This window comes from Pelophylax lessonae (assembly GCF_965119305.1).
Source record: "Pelophylax lessonae genome assembly, chromosome: 2".
In the NCBI taxonomy this organism is placed as follows: domain Eukaryota; kingdom Metazoa; phylum Chordata; class Amphibia; order Anura; family Ranidae; genus Pelophylax; species Pelophylax lessonae.
Genome location: NC_138769.1, coordinates 372,457,065 through 372,476,848, shown reverse-complemented (window position 1 = coordinate 372,476,848; position 19,784 = coordinate 372,457,065). Strand labels below are relative to the sequence as shown.

At 42.0% G+C, this 19,784-nt stretch overlaps 1 protein-coding gene across 14 annotated transcripts in view; it reads right to left on the bottom strand.

Annotated features, from left to right (window-relative positions):
- The window catches only part of MACF1 (microtubule actin crosslinking factor 1), a 483,848-nt gene that overhangs the window by 175,472 nt on the left and 288,592 nt on the right, over nucleotides 1–19,784 (bottom strand). For all 14 annotated transcript variants that reach the window (XM_082247546.1, XM_082247537.1, XM_082247539.1 and 11 more), the window contains 7 exons: nucleotides 19,094–19,302; nucleotides 17,034–17,351; nucleotides 16,781–16,947; nucleotides 16,543–16,699; nucleotides 13,882–13,999; nucleotides 1,705–1,767; nucleotides 1,376–1,611 (listed from right to left, as the gene is read on the bottom strand). In XM_082247546.1, the coding sequence (XP_082103672.1) occupies nucleotides 1,376–1,611; nucleotides 1,705–1,767; nucleotides 13,882–13,999; nucleotides 16,543–16,699; nucleotides 16,781–16,947; nucleotides 17,034–17,351; nucleotides 19,094–19,302 (1,268 nt within the window). The remainder of the gene's footprint in view (nucleotides 1–1,375; nucleotides 1,612–1,704; nucleotides 1,768–13,881; nucleotides 14,000–16,542; nucleotides 16,700–16,780; nucleotides 16,948–17,033; nucleotides 17,352–19,093; nucleotides 19,303–19,784) is intronic.

The window sequence follows — 19,784 nt, the reverse complement described above, 5'->3', positions numbered from 1 at the left end:
CCTCAGGGTGCAAGTCGCACCACAAGTCGGATCATCCTGATTCGACTTGTGATGCGAATTTCATTCAAATCAATGGAAAAAGCTACTAAAAGCATGTTTTTACAGCTGATTTTTCCTGGAGTTAGAAGTGGCTCTGCAGCTTGTTTTTTCTGATGTCCTGTGTGCATGGGGCCTAAAAATTCCAAGTCAGCAATCATTGTTACAATTTTGCCCGTAAAATGAAGCATAGCCCACTCTAGAAAATTGAAGTATACCTAAAGGCAAAACTTTGTTTTTTTAGTTTTTGACAGAGTAGAGATTAGAACATCTCTCAGTTTTTATTGCTGTCTGTCCCCCCATTAAGGAGATTCAACCTCTCTATTTTTCTTATTTACCATTTTAATAAGTAAAAGTAAAAGAAAATCCCCAACTTTTGGGTTGTCCCCAGAAAAGTAATAGAGTGGAAATGTACCAATGGGGACACTAGTTCTGGTGAACTGGGGGGCCCCAAGGAATTCCCTTAATTTGCAGGGATTTCCTCTCACCTCCTGTTTGGCTATGGGACAGGAAGTGAAGGGAAATCTCCACAACAGGACACAGACGGTGAAAATAAATCTGTCAGGGGTTACTATTCTCCCTTGTTCTATCTAAAATGGAAAAAATATACATAGTTCTACTTTATTTTGCCCTCCTGCCACATTTTTCTGCTATGTATACACAGAAAATCTTTTGTGTATTCAGCTACATTGTTACACATTGCATTTCTTGTGATATGTGATATAAAGACAGTAAAAATCTGTCAGGAATGCTTCTCTGGCTTGGATATGAAATTTTCACTATTGAATTTATGGGTCTGCAAGCTCTTTGTTATAGTTATATACTGTGTCTTGAGGTGAAAGGGTAGCACTCTTTAAAATATCCCCTCAAGTATTGCATATGTGCCTGTAGGTGTCGTGTGCAAGTTAAAAACAAACCATTTCCTTATTTCTGTGTCACCGCTGGAGAGAATTTCTCATACTTCCTGTTCCTGAGACACCCATGCAACATATGAGAGGAGAGATGTGGTAGTCAATGGAGCAGAAAAGCACTGACAGAAATAAAAACTTTGTCCTAACCTTTTGCCACCCTACTAACAAAGTGTTTTGCCCCCCCATTAGAGAGGTTTTCCACCACTTATTGTCTTAATAGAGACACAGACATTAAAAACCTGACCAATGCTTTATTTCTTCCCTTGTCTAGACAAAACGAGATGTCTGGAGTAGACTCTAAATTGAATGGAATATTATTTTTTCAATTGTGATCATTAGTCAAGAGCCACTAGAACCAAGTAAATCTACCCTAAGAGAAGGAACAATTATATATGTGATCTCCAAAGTAGGAGTGCACGCATTCTTACCTTGTTCTGTTCAACCTGGGCTCTAACTATCTCCGACTTCTTTGGAGACACATTGACTGCAGTTAAAACTTGTTCTTTGGACTCTAACCACTTCAGCATCTGGTTTGTTTCTTGTTGAACTTTCTGTAGTTTTTCAAGCATAGTGGACAACTGTGCTTCTCGATTTCTCAGCCCCAATCCTAAATGTTCATACTTTTGGCTGATCTCAGAGACATCACACTGGATACCAGTCAAATCTAACAGAAATTGACGTTATTAGTAAAGGCAGAATAATGTTTTCAGCATAAATTAATCAATTGTAAGACATGGCAGCACACAGACCAGCTCACCTTGGCAGGTATGATATCCATTAACATTCCCTAAAGTGTTTACTGAGGCCATCAGCACAGAACCTGAACAGGACAAGAAGGCAAAGCAGGCACATCACGAAATACATTAAGATTACAGACACAGAGCAAGAAAAGATCATTAACAGACATTGCAAAAGCTTGGTATTTTTAATTTGGCATTGTCTCAACAATGAGCCCTTTCTCAGAAGGTTTTAATTAACTAAAATGACATACAGCGCAAAACAGCACAATGCCAAACCAACATCCCAAATCCATCACTATATACACAATTTAAATCCTATTATCAGTGTCTTATGGAAAGCCAAGCATGTAATGGATATTCTCAGGACACAAAGCATCTATGCACAGGATCAAATAGGTAGACTGAGTAGACCTATAAGAGCTTATAAAAATTAGAAACTGTCAGGAAATGTCATGAGTCTCCCAAGTACTGACAGTCTCCCAATCACCACAAACTTAAAGCGGAGTTCCAGCCATTTACTCACCTGTCCAACGGTCCAGCGATGCGGCCGCCGGAAGCCTCGATCCTCTCCCTCGGCGCCGGCATCACTGCTGTGGGCACCCGGCTGTTACAGTTTGCGGCTTCACAGCCGGGTACCCACTGCGCATGCGCGAGTCGCGCTGCGCGCCGTGATTGGCCGGCAATCTTCTGGGACCTCTGACGTGTCCCAGAAGATTGCAGGGAGGGAGGGGGAGAGGAGAACTTCCGCTCAGGGCGCCGCGGCGCTCCGAGCGGAAGTGGGAGCGGGTACCTGTCAAAACTAGGTACCCGCTCCCCCCCCCAAAAAATGACATGCCAAATGTGGCATGTCGGGGGGTCAGGACTCCCTAAAGCGGAAGTTCCACTTTTGGGTGGAACTCCGCTTTAAGTCATCACAGCAACTATATAATAGAAACCATGGGATGTCAAAAAATAATATCATTTAAATGTCAGACATACAGTATCTCACACAAGTACAACCCTCACATTTTTGTAAATATTTTTTTTATATCTTTTTATGTGACAACACTGAAGAAATGACACTTTGCTACAATGTAAAGTAGTGAGTTTACAGCTTGTATAAGACCCCATGCACACAGGATGTTTTTGCAGCTGCTGTTAGCAGCGTCAGACTTTGTTTTTTGCAGCTGCAGAACGCCCATCCATGTTATTCTATGGCCTCATGCACACATAGAGCTTTTAGGAGCTCCAAGTGGCATAGTTATTTAATAGCTGCAAAAAAACCCTAGGACCAGTGCGTTCTGGAACTGCAGCGTCAAGCTGTAAAAACGTCTGGCGCTGCTAAAGGCTAAATAACGTTACTTAACGTGTGTTAAGCCACGTAATACCTTTTTTTTTTTCCATTCAAAATCAATGGTTCCCTAGGGGAGCCTATTGATTTGAATCGAAGGTGCATCGCAAGTCGGGCGGTGCGACTTGCACTGTGAGAATCTTGAGGGGGAACTCCATGCCAAAATGGGAAAAAAAACGACGTGGGGTCCCCCCCCCAAAATCCATACCAGACCCTTATCCGAGCATGCAGCCTGCCATGCCAGGAAAGGGGAGGGGACGAGCGAGTAGCCCCACCCCCCCCTGGTTGTGGGTGCTTTGGGGCAGGGGGGGCTATGCCCCCCCCCAACCCAAAGCACATTGCCCCCATGTTAATGAGGACAAGGGCCTCTTCCCGACAACCCTAGCCGGTGGGTTGTGGGGGTCTGCGGGCAGGGGGCTTATCGGAATCTGGAAGCCCCCTTTAACAAGGGGGCCCCCCAGATCCCGGACCCCCTCCCAATGTGAATGGGTATGGGGTACATTGTACCCCTACCCATTCACCCCATAAAAGGCAGTGTATGTAAATAATGACAGGAGACGTTTTGAAAAGTTTATTAAAAATCTTCATCTGGTCTTCTCCGCTCTGGTCTTCTCCTCTTCGCTCTTCTGCCCTCTGCTCTTCTTCTTCCTCAGGTCCTCCACCGACGCTGTCTCCGGTCTATGCAGCTTATGATATAGCCATTAGGGGCATGGCCTCCCAGTGATGTCATCAAGAGGCCCCACCCCCTTATGTCACAGATGTCACATGTGCCATAAGGGGGTGGGGCCTCCTGATGACGTCACCGGGACCCACGCCCCTAATGGCTAGATTATAAGCTGCATAGACCGGAGACCGGCATAATCACCGGAGATAGCGTCGGAGGAGGACCGGAGGAAGAAGAAGACCAGAAGAAGAAGAAGAAGAAGTGCGGAGGAAGAAGACCAGAGGCAGAAGAAGAGCAGAGGGAAGAAGACCAGAGGCAGAAGAAGAGCAGAGGGAAGAAGACCAGAAGAGCGGAGAGGAGAAGACCAGAGCGGAGAAGACCGGATGAAGATTTTTAATAAACTTTTTAAAATGTCTCCTGTCATTATTTACATACACTGCCTTTTATGGGGTGAATGGGTAGGGGTACAATGTACCCCATACCCATTCACATTGGGAGGGGGTCCGGGATCTGGGGGGCCCCCTTGTTAAAGGCGGCTTACAGATTCCGATAAGTCCCCTGCCCGCAAACTCCCACAACCACCGGTTGTCGGGAAGAGGCCCTTGTCCTCATCAACATGGGGGCAAAGTGCTTTGGGTTGGGGGGGGGCAAAGCCCCCCTGCCCCAAAGCACCCACACCCCCCATGTTGAGGGCGTGTGGCCTAATATGGTCCAGAGGGGGTGGGGTCGCTCGCTCGTCCCCTCCCCTTTTCTGGCATCCTGATCCGACTTGTGATGCGCCTTTGATTCAAATCAATAGGCTCCCATAGGAAACCATTGATTTTGAATGGAGGCAGAAAAAACACTGCTAAAAGCGACGTGGCCAAACTTGCAATAACGCCAATGGAAAAAGCTACTGAAAGCACGTTTTTACAGCTGCTTTTTCCTGGCGTTAGAAGTGGCTCTGCAGCTTGTTTTTTCTGACGCCCTATGTGCATGGGGGCTAACAGTGTAAATTTGCGGTCCCCTCAAAATAACTCAACACACAGCCATTAACGGCTAAACCGCTGACAACAAAAGTGAGTACACCCCTAAGTTAAAATGCCCAAACTGGGCACAAAGTGTCAATATTTTGTGTGGCCACCATTATTTTCCAGCACTGCCTTTATCCTTTTGGGCATGGAGTTGACCAGAGCTTCACAGGATGCTACTGGATTCCTCTTCCACTCCTCCTAGATGACATCACGGAGCTGGTGGATGTTAGAGACCTTGCACTCCTCCACCTTTCGTTTGAGGATGCCCCACAGATGCCCAATAGGGTTTAGGTCTGGAGACATGGTTGGCCAGTCCATCACCTTTACCCCCAGCTTCTTTAGCAAGGCAGTGGTCGTCTTGGTGGTGTGTTTGGGGTCGTTATGTTGGAACACTGCCCTGAGGCCCAGTCTCTGAAGGGAAAGGATCATGCTCTACTTTAGTATGCTACAGTACATGTTGGCATTCATGTTTCACTCAATGAACTGTAGCTCCTCAGTGCTGGCAGCACTCGTGCAGCCCCAGACTATGACACTCCGACCACCATGCTTGACTACAGGCAAGACACACTTGTCTTCGTCCTCCTCACCTGGTTGCCGCCACACACGCTTGACACCATCTGAACCAAATACGTTTATCTTGGTCTCATCAGACCACAGGACATGGTTCCAGTAATCCAAATGATAAAAGTAATTGAGCTACTGAGACATACCTGAGGTCCAGCCACCACTTTAACATCTGATGTGGTGGCAGATACATCTCTGCCTTTTTTACCTTCATTTGGACCTCATTATACTGTTATTACACTGCGTTTGCTTAGTGTTAATTTAACCATTTTTGTGATATTGCATTTTAATTAAAGACTTTTTTATTGATAGCTACTCTATGAGAATCTCCCTTTTTATTTTGATTTTCATATGCATATAATCGATGCTACGAATCTACACAAGAAGATCCTTGCGGTGGTTGGTTCATTTTCCAGGACTGAAAAAGATTAAGACACCAGCAGCTACATGCGCTATTGTGGTCTTATAATTTGGACAGCAACTTGCTCTGGTGAGTGTGCACTTCATCTACACAGTGGAGGGCAATGTTGATGAGTGATAAAACACATTTTGATCTTTACACTGGGACACTTTACCCGTTTTTACTGACATTTATTTCATTCATCTTTTTTGGACTTATATTGGACTTTTTAATTATGTCTAATTAGTTGATTTCGAATCGCCGCAATTGTCTTTTATTCATGTCCTGCTTGTCTTCAGCAAACTGTTTGCAGGCTTTCTTGTGCATCATCTTTAGAAGAGGCTTCCTTCTGGGATGACAGCCATGCAAACCAATTTGATGCAGTGTGAGGTGTATGGTCTGAGCACTGACAGGCTGACCCCCAACCCCTTCAACCTCTGCAGCAATGCTTGCAGCACTCGTACATCTATTTGCCAAAGATAACCTCTGGATAGGACACTGAGCATGTGCACTCAACTTATTTGGTTGACCATGGCAAGGCCTTTTCTGAGTGGAACCTGTCCTGTTAAACCACAGCTCAGTTTAAGGGTCTTGGCAATCTTCTTATAGCCTAGGTCTTCTTTATGTAGAGGAACAATTCTTTTTTTCAGATTCTCTAAGAGTTCTTTGCCATGAGGTGCCATGTTGAACTTCCAGTGATCAGTATGAGTGGCGGTGGGTTAAAGGAGCACCCAATGTCAAAAATAGGAATCCAACTTGAATCAAAAGATTGTCATTTTAAATGATAGTAACAGAACATGTTAAAGCCAACCCATTTCGGGGCAACAGAGACTCCCCCTTCTTCAGGGTGTGTGCGTTGCCATTCAGAGATCTGAACAGCAACGCTCACCACTAGAAACCTTGGAAACGACTCCCAGCCCGTACCACAAGGTAGCAGCAATTGGCAGCTAATTTCCACATGTGGCCCCCTTTTATCACCCACTCACAGACCCTCTATTGAGCAGTCAGTCCAGCGCAGTTATCAACTTTCTAAAAAAAACACTAGTGACCAGTATGAGACAGTGAGAGTGATAACACCAAATTTAACACACCAGCTCCCCATTCACACCCAGGACCTTGTAACACTAATGAGTCACATGACAACGGGGAGGGAAAATGGCTAATTGGGCCCAATTTGGACATTTTCACTTAAGGGTGTACTCACTTTTGTTGCCAGCAGGTTTAGACATTAATGGCTGTGTGTTGAGTTATTTTTAGGGGACAGAAAATTTACACGGTTATACAAGCTGTACACTCACTACTTTACATTGTAGCAAAATGTAATTTCTTTATTGTTGTCACATGAAAAGATATAAAATATTTACAAAAATGTGAGGGGTGTACTCACTTTTGTGAGATACTGTATATGTACTGACATTAAACCTAAAAAAAGAATTTCCAAACTATACCAGAAAATAACACTAGCTGATTATTTCTTGTTTTGTGATTAACTCAAACTAGTGATTCCGAGACACCTTGCTACCAGAATCCAAGATTTTCCTGAATTGCCACCTGCTAGTCAAAAATAGGACTCAATTCACTAGACAATAGCATAGATGTTATTTGCCATAATGACAGTTATTTTCAGCTTTCTCTGGTTTACAGTGCTCAATAATAATGGTCATTAACCACTTCTGGACTGGAAGGATTTGCCCCGTTAATGACCAGGCCATTTTTTTTTTTCGGCACTGCATTACTTTAATGAACAATTGCACGGTCATACGGCGCTGTACTTTTTTCCCCACAAATAGAGCTTTCTTTTAGTGGTTTTTGATTACTCTGCGATTTTTTTTTTTTGCGCTATAAACAAAAAAAAGAGTGACAATTCTGGAAAAAAAAAAACATAATATTTTTCACATTCTGCTATATAACATTCCCAAATAAAAAATATATTTTTTTTTTAACATTTTAGGCCAATTTGTTTTCTGCTACACATTTTTGGTTAAAAAAAAAAAAAAAAAAAATCGCAATAAGTGTATTTTGATTAGTTTGCGCAAAAATATCACGTCTACAAACTACGGGAAAGATTTATGTCATTTTTATTTTTTTTAAACTAGTAATGGTGGCGATCTGCGATTTTTAGCGGGACTGCGACATTGCGGCGGACAGATCGGACCCCTAACTGACATTTTTTACACTTTTGGGGGGACCAGTGACATCACTACAGTAATTAGTGCTACAAATATGCACTGTTACTGTAATAATTACACTGGCAGGGAAGGGGTTAACACCGTGGGTAATCAAGGGGTTAAATGTGAGCCTAGGGGAGTGATTCTAACTGTATGGGGGCAGGCTTGTGAAATGACCATAGAGACATGTGATCCTACATAGCAGGATCACAGGAGCTTTGTGATCCTTCCAGAGAGAACAACGGTCAGCTGTGTTTACAACAGCCGACCATCCTTCTCTCTCAGCAGGGAATGATCGCTGGTGTCAGGCGGCAATCGGAGCCGCCTGCCCCATGAATCGGAGTCCCCGCTGCCGGGGTATGGAGCACTCTCGCCCCTTAGTTGCAGGCGCGCGACCAACATATACCTACGTCGGTTTGCGCCGGAGGGGCTGCCTGCCGCAGTATAACTGCGGCGGGTGGTCCTTAAGTGGTTAAAGTAGTATTAAACCCAAGACAATAAATGTAATAAACTGCAGTTTACCAAACCTGAGACGTGGTGGCTGCATTCGATTTCTTTTTTTGGGCTTTTTTCCCTCTTTTTTTTACCTGATCTGGCCTGTAACATACCTCCTGTATTAGAGTATCCCCACTCTAGATGAAGGAGCACAGGTGAGTGTTAGATGGACTAGCAGAGATTTAGTCCCATTTCACACTGGTGCAATATGGGAAACCCTGCGATTCAGTGCATTCAGAATCGCATAGTGGTTCACACTGACATCTGCCAATTTTTGGGGATGTCAATGCAAAGTAATAGACTCCCCCAGATTGGTTCCCAGTGTGAACTATAAAATGGTGCAGTTATTGGATCACATATGTGTGAACACACCCATGCGATGCAATTCCAGCGGGAACCAAAAAAAGAGCCCTGCACAATTTTGGAGCGAATGCGATGCAATTTCAGCCATACAGTTTGTATGACTGAAATTGCATCGCACAGACATTGCATGTGATCTGCACAGCAATGTGGTGCGAATCACATGCAATGTCTGGCATCGCACTAGTGTGAACTGGCACTCGGATTCACTAAAAAAACGGAAGCCAAACTCCAGCCTACACTGCAGTTACAGCAACAGTTTTTTTCATTTGGGACAAAGGTTTTACATGAATAAATAAAAGCTGATCATTGTAAAAACCCCTGCTAGTGTTAAATGTTTTTTTCTCATCACTAACTGCTACACTGGCAGAAGGTTTTTTTTTTTTTTTTTTAGCAGAACAGACAGTGGCTGGATCACCAGGTGAAAATAAAGGAAATAAAACCTAAAATAGAAAAAACAGCCATGACATGTAAGAATTGGTAAGCTGCAACCAAAAGAAATGTTTGCTTTTAGGTTTATTACCGCTTAAAGAACTATCATAGCTGAGTGAATTGAACTTCTAGTTTATAGCTGCAAGAAAAAGTATGTGAACCCTTTGGAATGATATGGATTTCTGCACAAATTGGTTATAAAATGTGATCGGATCATCATCATCTAAGTCACAACAATAGATAATCACAGTCTGTTTAAACTAATAACACACAAAGAATGAAATGTTGCCATGTTTTTATTGAACACACCATGTAAACATTCACAGTGCAGATGGAAAAAGTATGTGAACCCTTGGATTTAATAACTGGTTGGCCCTCCTTTGGCAGCAATAACTTCAATCAAACGTTTCCTGTAGTTGCAGATCAGACGTGCACAATGGTCAGGAGTAATTCTTGACCATTCCTCTTTACAGAACTGTTTCAGTTCAGCAATATTCTTGGGATGTCTGGTGTGAATCGCTTTCTTGAGGTCATGCCACAGCATCTCAATCGGGTTGAGGTTAGGACTCTGACTGGGCCACTTCAGAAGGCCTATTTTCTTCTGTTTAAGCCATTCTGTTGTTGATTTACTTCTATGCTTTAGGTCATTGTCCTGTTGCAACACCCATCTTCTGTTGAGCTTCAGCTGGTAGACAGATGGCTTTAAGTTCTCCTGCAAAATGTCTTGATAAACTTGGGAATTCATTTTTCCTTCGATAAAAATCCGTCCAGGCCCTGACGCAGCAAAGCAGCCCCAAACCATGATGCTCCCACCACCATACTTCACAGTTGGGATGAGGTTTTGATGTTGGTGTGCTGTGCCTCTTTTTCGCCACACATAGTGTTATGTGTTTCTTCCAAACAACTCAACTTTGGTTTCATCTGTCCACAGAATATTTTGCCAGTACTGCTGTGGAACATCCAGGTGCTCTTGTGCAAACTGTAAACGGGCAGCAATGTTTTGTTTGGACAGCAGTGGCTTCTTCTGTGGTATCCTCCCATGAAATCCATTCTTGTTTAGTGTTTTACGTATTGTAGATTCGCTAACAGGGATGTTAGCATTTGCCAGTGACTTTTGTAAGTCTTTAGCTGACACTCTAGGATTCTTCTTCACCTCATTGAGAAGTCTGCGCTGTGCTCTTGCAGTCATCTTTACAGGACGGCCACTCCTAGGGAGTAGCAGCAGTGCTGAACTTTCTCCATTTATAGACAATTTTTCTTACCGTGAACTGATGAACAGCAAGGCCTTTGGAGATACTTTTATAACCCTTTCCAGCTTTATGAAAGTCAACAATTCTTAATCATAGGACTTCTGAGAGCTCTTTTGTGCGAGGCATCATTCACATAAGGCAATGCTTCTTGTGAAAAGCAAACCCAGAACTGGTGTGTGTTTTTTATGTGGCAGGGCAGCTGTAACCAACACCTCCAATCTCATCTCATTGATTGGACTCCAGTTGGCTGACATCTCACTCCAATTAGCTCTTGGAGATGTCATTAGTCTAGGGGTTCACATACTTTTTCCACCTGCACTGTGAATGTTTACATGGTGTGTTCAATAATAACATGGCAACATTTCATTCTTTGTGTGTTATTAGATTAAGCAGACTGTGATTGTCTATTGTTGTGACTTAGATGATGATCAGATCACATTTTATGACCAATTTGTGCAGAAATCCATATCATTCCAAAGGGTTCACATACTACATAATACACAGTTTTACCTAAAAGGTACGACATAAGCCTGCAGAGGAAAAGGTAAACACTTGGAAAGGATTTTGAAATGCTCATAAAACAAATACAAAAGAAATATAAAGAGAGTTCAGAAGCAAGCAAAAAAACTTTTTTTTTTTTTTTTTAAACCCAACATCTGATAAGGTCCTAGTAATCCAGTCTATAATCAGTACTGTGCTATACTATCCCCATTTCGAATTTAGTTTTATTAAACAAAATGTTCATTAAGCAAGCAGATTATTTTCAATGAAAATACACAAATAGCTTAGAACAACAGAAGCCCCATAAGTGAAATCTATACCAACATGATATTCGATATTGAAAACCGGGATATCTCTGCACATGTATACAGGCAGCAGTAGCTTAATTAACAAGCACAGTATAGTCTTAATATTTATATCCGCAACAGTAAATTTATTCAAAGAACATCCTCTATAATTGTGGAATGGTGAAAAACTACAGTACATTAAATTATTCATAGTTGACACTTTAAAAGCCTTTACAGGTTACCACTTAAGAGTTACAAAGGTCCAATGGTGCTAGAATAATTGCTGTCACTCTGACGTTCACGGTGAGCTCTTATATGTGGTGCGATCACCGTTTAAATATGCGTTCACATTTGCATGTGAGCACAGGGGGACAGGGGCACTTTAAATTACATTTTTTATTATTTATTTTATTTAAAATTATTGCTTCACTGTCCCTTTATTAATTTTTTTATCAACTTTATAGCTATCACAGGGGATAAACAGCATTGCTTCTTACAGGTCCTCTTTGTGGAGAGATCTGGGGTCAATTGGACCCCCAGATCTCTCCTCTGCCCTCAAAAGCAGCTGACCAACCCGAGATCAGTTTGATCAGCTGTTTTACTAGCTGGTAAACAACAGACCTTCTGGTTTCATACACCATAGAGATGATCAGGGAATGTAGGATCCTTCTTTGTCTCTATGGCCAGCCGTCACGTGGTGGGGGACCCCTTCTGCTGCATATAAAAGTGATTGAGTGTCTGTTGAGTCACTCAGGTCACTTCTACTAAAACAAAAAAGTGCATCGCCAGCTGAAAAAGATGATATCTGCAGGTGCAGTCATCATCGAGATATTACCATCACTTCCCGAGGATGTATATATACGATGGTCGGGAACTCAGAACTTCAAACAAACAACTAAACACACATATAAACAACTCATTTTGCCAGCCATAAGATTTGTAATTCAGTTCATCTAGTCCTGAAATTCACACACCGCTGCCACACTGCACAGTCACTATTTCCATGGTTCATTTTTAAAATTTTATTTGTTCCCAGCCTTCTCATATGTCAATGAATCATAAATGTGGCGATGCGGCTTATATGCTACCCAATGATCAGATTGATTTGGAGTTGCAACATAGTAAGATGCCAGGCTAACCTAGGAAACACCAGTGTCATCTACCTTGGTCATGCTGTGTGTTACAGAGGATGAAACATCAACTGACTGATCTGATTAAAATGACAGTTCATACACACACACACAGTATCTCACAAAAGTGAGTAACACCCTCACACTTTTGTAGATATTTTTTTATATCATTTCATGTGACAACACTGAAGAAATGACACTTTGCTACAATGTAAAGTAGTGAGTGTACAGCTTGTATAACAGTGTAAATTTGCTGTCCCCTCAAAATAACACACAGTCATTAATGTCTAAACAGCTGGCAACAAAAGTGAGTACACCCCTAAGTGAAAATGTCTAAATTGGACCAAATTAGCCATTTACCCTCCCCGGTGTCATGTGACTCGTTCATGTTACAAGGTCTCAGGTGTGTTAAATTTGGTGTTATCGCTCTCATACTGGTCACTGGAAGTTCAACATGGCAAAGGACTCTCTGAGGATCTGAAAAAAAAGAATTGTTGCTCTACATAAAGATGGCCTAGGCTATAAAAAGATTGCCAAGTCCCTGAAACTGAGCTGCAGCACGGTGGCCAAGACCATACAGCGGTTTAACAGGACAGGTTCCACTCAGAACAGGCCTTGCCATAGTCGACTAAAGAAGTTGAGTGCACGTGCTCAGCATCATATCCAGAGGTTGTCTTTTGGAAATAGACGTATGAGTGCTGCCAGCATTTCTGCAAAGGTTGAAGGATTGGGGGAGGTCAGCCTGTCAGTGCTCAGACCATAAGCCACACACTGCATCCAATTGGTGTGGCGGCAACCAGATGAGGAGTACAAAGACAAGTGTGTCTTGCCTATAGTCAACCATGGTGATGGGTGGTGGGAGTGCCATGGTCTGGGACTGCATAAGTGCTGCCGACATTGGGAGCTACAGTTCATTGAGGGAACCATGAATGCCAACATGTACTGTGGCATACTGAAGCAGAGCATGATCCCCTCCTTTCGAAGACTGGGCCTCAGGGAAGTATTCCAAAATGATAACAATCGCAAACACACCTCTAACACGACAACTACTTTGCTAAAGAAGCTGAGGGTAAAGGTAATGGACTGGCCAAGCATGTCTCCAGACCTAAACCCTATTGAGCATCTGTGGCATCCTCAAACGAAAGGTGGAGGAGCGCAAGGTCTCTAACATCCACCAGCTCCGTGATGTCGTCATGGAGAAGTGGAAGAGGACTCTAGTGGCAATCTGTGAAGTTCTGGTAAACTCCATGCCCAAGAGGGCTAAGGCAGTGCTGGAAAATAATGGTGGCCACACAAAATATTGACACTTTGGGCCCAATTTGGACATTTTTACTTAGGGGTGTACTCACTTTTGTTGCAAGCGGTTTAGACCTTAATGGCTGTGTGCTGAGGTATTTTGAGGGGACAGAAAATTTACACTGTTATACAAGCTGTACACTCACTACTTTACATGTATGAAATGAAGGCAAATTTATAAAAGTGAAAGCAGGAAAGGGATAGGAGTGGTGGAGTGTAAGCAAAAATGAAATGCAGCAAAAAAATTGGACAAAATAAAAAGGATGCCATGAAACAAGATGTACAGAATTCAATCAACCCTCACCTCTCTGCAGTTGGCTTTCTGCTGCAGTGATCTCAATAATTCTGCTCTCAAGTTCAGATCCCTTTTGTGTGATCTCCTCTACAAGTGGGCCTTTTACTTTCCACTCTTTTAAGAGGTCCTATGGAGTAAACAATGGCAACATATTACCTGCAGTACATACAGACAGGTGCTTGAGTACAAAGCAATTCTGTTGCACATCAGTTGTTACAAGCTGATGTGCCTGATCCATATTTTTACAGTAGAGTTAAACGTTGGTACATGTACATTAGATTTGAATAGTTTTTAAACCTAAGCAAAAGCACTAGGCCAGAACTCATTTACACCAGAAGCATTTAAAAGTATTTATAAAGTACCAAGCTATATGCAGGAAAAAATTATTAGTAATGGAAAAATAAACTGTGCTAAACTATGTGCATTCTGGAGCAGCAACTATATATTGAGATATACACCAAACAAACCAAAAATCGAAACATAAGTTGCGCTAACACTGTGCATATTGACAATAATAAAACATTATAAAAACAAAAGGTAATAAAAAAAATTGAAGGAAATGAAGAACTGTTGTTTGATTGATCCAAAAACAAAGAATTGTGATGAAAACACTAAGGCTACGTTCACATGTAGGCGTTTTGGGGCGTTTTTGGGGAGTTTTTCTGCTCTAGGATCAGCTCAAAAAACACCCAACAAGACAAATCCTATTCATTTCAATGGCCCCTGTTCACATCTGAGCGTTTTAACGTTTTAAGCAAAACTCGCAACGCTCAAAAAAGTACATGAGCTTCTTTTTGGGCAGATTACAGGCGTTTTTATTTTTTTCCATTGGTCACTTGTCAACCTAAAAACGCCTGCACAAAAACGCCTGTAAAAACGCCTGAAAAAAACGCCTAAGGCTGCATTCACACTTGAGCGTAGCGTTTTCGCGCATTTTTTACCGAGATGTTTACTGCGATTTTCAGGCGTTTTTTTTCCAGGCGTTTTTGGAGGCAGGCATTGACATCTATAAAAAACGCTGGTAATCAGCCCAAAAAGAAGCTCATGTACTTTTTTCAGCTACAGGCATTTTGCTTCAGGCGTTAAAACGCTCAGATGTGAACGGGGCCATTTAAATGAATGGGGTTTTACTTGTTGGGCGTTTTGGAACGTTTTTTGTTTTTTTTGAGCGTATTTGGAGCTGAAAAACGCTCAAAAACGCCCAGGTGTGAATGGAGCATAAAAAACGCCTGTAAATAGCAACGCCAAGATGTGAACGTAGCCTAAGAAATGTGAACACCAGTGATAGTCCAAAAACAGTGTTAAAGAGTGATAAGTCCTCGATCATGGAATAACACATCAAATGTATCCGTGAGCAAATAAAACATCCGCCACCAGTTGGATTATCCACCACTGTTTTTGTCTTCACTTCTTTCTTTTTTTATTTGTGTAAGTGCAAGTGCTTTTATTTTTTAATAAATATAAAGGTTTTACACTATGGCACTTCTTCCTTTATATTTTATGGGGAGTTATTCACGCTACCAGGCAAACTTTTAGTGGAGGTGCACAAAGGAGTGTCTCAATTGGAGTTGGAGGTCATGGTTTTGTAACAATCCGAGCGCAGTTGACCATTGAGGTCAGGTTGTCTGGTAAGCAGGTTCTCCTTTAGCAGTGGTGGATAATCCACCTGTAAAGCCATTCTGTTTTGGAGGTCGCATCATTGTTGCCCATCTAGTGCCCCTGTTATTTCATTAACACCAAACCCCTCTGCTACTTAACTAACCAGATCAATATCCCAGGAGTTTAATTGACTTAATGCTATACTCTGATTTAAAAGTGTTCCTTTAATTTTTTTGTACAGTGTACATGACCAAACCACACGTTTTCAATGCCTGTGTGAAAAAGCCCTAAAAGCACATTGCAAGTGCACTACAAATCCAACATAAACCTGCATGTGGAACTACTGAATGTAGGGAACCCAAAGGATTAGGATTGTCAGAGATCTTCACATAATTTCAGCTAAAATAATTTTGGTTATTTTAATCTGTTATTAACGCAGCATTCTAAAAATCTGCTAAACCAAATAAGTTCACAGAAAAGTAAAAAAAAAAAAAACACCTGTTATGTTGTCAATCAAACCAAGCTGTTCACACAAGTCTGTCTTTCCTCTTTTTTTACATTAAAAAGCAAAATCTTGTGATGTCCTCCCTAGAAGATTATAATAATCTTTGAGGTTACAATAAATGTAATCAGGAAGCATCATATTCAATCAATGGTCTGATTATTTATGATAAAATGGTAGTCCCATGATGGGAATTGCAATATGGCAACTTGGTTATATTAGTTCTAGAAAAACAATAAAAAACTGTGGTAGTTTAAAAACTGATGAATTTCTGATGAACTGGTCTGATTTCAGCTGCCTCTCATAACCTCAAGCCCATCTTTGCTAATCTCAGGTGCAAAGCCTACATTTCACAGAATACCCATGCTTCTTTATAGCGTTATACAGCTATTTATTAAGTATCCTGCCAAATTGTCCCAATTGTTCAAAGGATTAGTATTTCTCTTAAAAAGTAGTAATACTAAAACAGACAAATTGCTTAATAGGCAGTATTTAATCCAGACAGTATACTGCATTTTGAAACATTTAGATCTGATGTGGAACAATTCAACAATGTAAATTTGGGTTACCTGGACTTGTTGTAGTCTGATCTGGATTTCCATTGATCCAAGAGATTCTTCTGTTGGAGGAACATTATCTTCATTGTCTTTCAGCCATTTTCTCATGACACCAACCAACCTTTGGAACATCTCTAATTCTTCTTGACATGATAAGGCTTCCCTCTCCCTAGCATTAAACAGACGGCATAAATGGGGGGGGGGAAAATGGACCATCGCACCAAGGTAACAATTTGCTTTAGAAAATTACCTCTCGCTTGCAGCTTCTTGGAGATCCTGAAATTCTTTTTTCAGCAATTGCACCTTCTGTAAGTGTTCAGAGGAGTCCAGCAGCACAGGACATGTGCTCAGCTCATTTGCAAGCTGTTCCAGGGTACACAACTGCTCTGTCTGCTGTTTTATCTCTGCATTCAGTTCCTAACATACAGATTTACTTTAGTCTTTTTTGCACAAAATACATATAAATATTTTATGGTACACATACATTACTTTATGAAACAAACCTGGATTTGTTCTGAGAACTGGGCAATGTCCTTGTCTGGCTGGTTTCCTGAGGCCAGTAACTGGGATTTAGTTGCTTTGAAATCATGGAGTGCATCTGAAATTTGTTCATATCTTTCCACTTGTGGTAGGACCTCTTTAAGGGCTGTCTCCTGCTGTATCTGTTGCTCACAGACTTTATTAAAACGTGCAGTGACATCAGACAACTTGTTCTGAAGAGCAGTTGCTGCAGCACTGTCTGCGGTCTCCATAAATTTCACTACCATTTCTCCAGTCGCATCCAGGCTTCCCCTCCTGCTTCCAATGTCCTGTTTCAGTTTCTAGAAGGCATAACCGATGGCTAAGTATAAAGTACTACAATAACTCAGGACAATAATCCAGGTATAACTAAAGCAATTTTTTTTCCATTTAGAATTCTATGCATGAAGGTAAAACATCTCTGTGCAGCAGCCCCCCCTATTACTCACATTAGCCCCATGGTGATCCAACGATGTGCACAAGAGCCTCAGCTCCCCAGGGACTCTCCCTCCTCATTGGCTGAGACAGCAGAAGGAGCCACTGTCAATCAAAGCCAGACAGCCAATAAGGAGAGGGGAGACCAAGCCACGGCTCAGTGTGTGAATCGAAACACAGTGCAGCGGCTCTGGAGCAAGCGGTTTGGGTACCCCCAGAGCAAGTTGCTTTGGGGGGGATAGAGAAGAGGAGGATTGGGGCTGCTCTGCACAGAGCAGGTAAGTATGACATGTTTGTTATTTTAAAAATAAATATCACTAGAAGGATGGGCAAAAAAACAAGGCAAACAGAACTGTGCCAACAAGCCCAGCAGTTTAAAGTCTAAAATTAATACAGCTTGTTTGAGCTGTCAAAAAAAGGGGCTGAAGTTACACTGTGCAGAGCAGGAAAGCTCTCTGAGAGCTGACCGGGAGGGGAGGGGAGGGGACACACAGCACAGAGGAACTGAGCTGAGGCTGTCAATCAGCTGGAGATCCCTCCCCTGTCACCTTTTTTCTCCTGGTGTCAGCAAAACTTGCCAGAAATGATTCATGCTGATAGCAGAGGAATGAAGCAGCAGACAGAAATTACACATAATACTCTCAATTGAGACAATTACACGCTATAGAAGGATGTGCTTTGTTCATATTTCACGTCTGTGGTTTACAACCACTTTAATATTGTGTAAGTGAATAAAGTCTAAACACATTCTAAATTTCCTTATAGCTGTAACACATACTGCATACTATTCAGGATACACAGATAGTGTAAAATAAGTATTAGAGATATTTTGTCTAATATTTGCTGTGGGACTTCAGTTTATTCGAGGAAAACAGGGTAACCCGGTCTTACCTGTCGGTGTCCCTGGCCCCTATATAGGGTCCATGCCTTGCCCATCATAGAAGCCAGGTTCTGGGTTACATAGGAATACAACAGGATGGGCCACAGTCCTGGACCTGTATAGCAGCCTGCAAGGAACTACACGCACTGTGCCAAGTGCTTAGGTGAGTGCCCATGCAGGATCCTGTTTTCCAAAGCAACATTACAGGCCATCCCCACAGCAGGGTGCCCAGGTACAGCTTCAAAGGTTTTACTGAGGTTGTACAGATATGGAAGCACGGCTTCTATTGTTGTATTAGAAAACAGTGAAGTGTTGGCGGAAGAATCCAAAGTGACACACCGTAATAGGTTGCGCTTAGATGGGTTTCTCCATAGGGGTCCATCACCTTAGGACAGTAGTTAACACTAAGAATTCAAGAGGGGTAGGGATATAAGGGGTTGCCTGGGGGGGGGGCATGTCCTCAAAAGGTCTGCCAGGATCTCATCACCTAAAAAGGTACCAGCCTATAACTTAAGCTCTATGAATAGCAAGCTGGTGTCTTGTACTATAATACTATTAAGATATCACTTTTACACAACCGTGCATTCTTTTCAACCTTTGTACTCAACCTTCATGTCTTTGTAAATTCTACAAGCTTAGCATGCAGCAGCCTTTATTACATTTCCAATACTACAACAAAAACAGTGTTGATACTCTTTATTATATTTATTTGCTGGAAAAAGAACTTACTATATTTTGTGCAAGAGCCTCCTGAATGGATGATGATGACATGGATGCTTGTTTTTGGCCCTCTAGAGTCTTCTCCATTCCTTCCAACCAGTGTAGAAGGTTATCCAAACCTTCTTGAACACTCTGGGACTGAGCTACTGACTTCTGCAGTAAATCTGTGTGATTAGACATCTTGCTAGAGAGGCTTTGGAATCGACTTTCAATAGAGTCTATAAAGAAAAAAAAACTTGTGAAAATACTGTAAGACACGTACCTTTTAAAATTAGGATTTTTGGTTTACCTATAAAATCCTTTTCTTAGAGTACACCACAGGACACAGAGAAGTTAACAGTCCTGGCCCAGGCATAACTCCCCCCAGCTCAACTAAGTTTTGTAGAAAGAATTGAGAAACACAAGCTAGAGGGGAGAGATCTTGTGTGCTGAGATGTACCTCAAGAAAATTATATTACAGATAAACCATAAATCCTAATTTCTTTCATCTACATCACAGGACACAGAGGAGTTAATAGTCATTGCTACATGGGTTGTACCAAAAAAATGAATCTGAGGGGAGGGCAACACTGAAACAAGGCCAACAAGCCAAAATCCCAAGAGAAAAGAGGAAACTTCTTACAAAGCCGCCTGCAAGATCCTTCACCTGAAACTGGCATCTGCAGAGGCAAAAACACCAAAGCATTTAAGAAGACCAGGT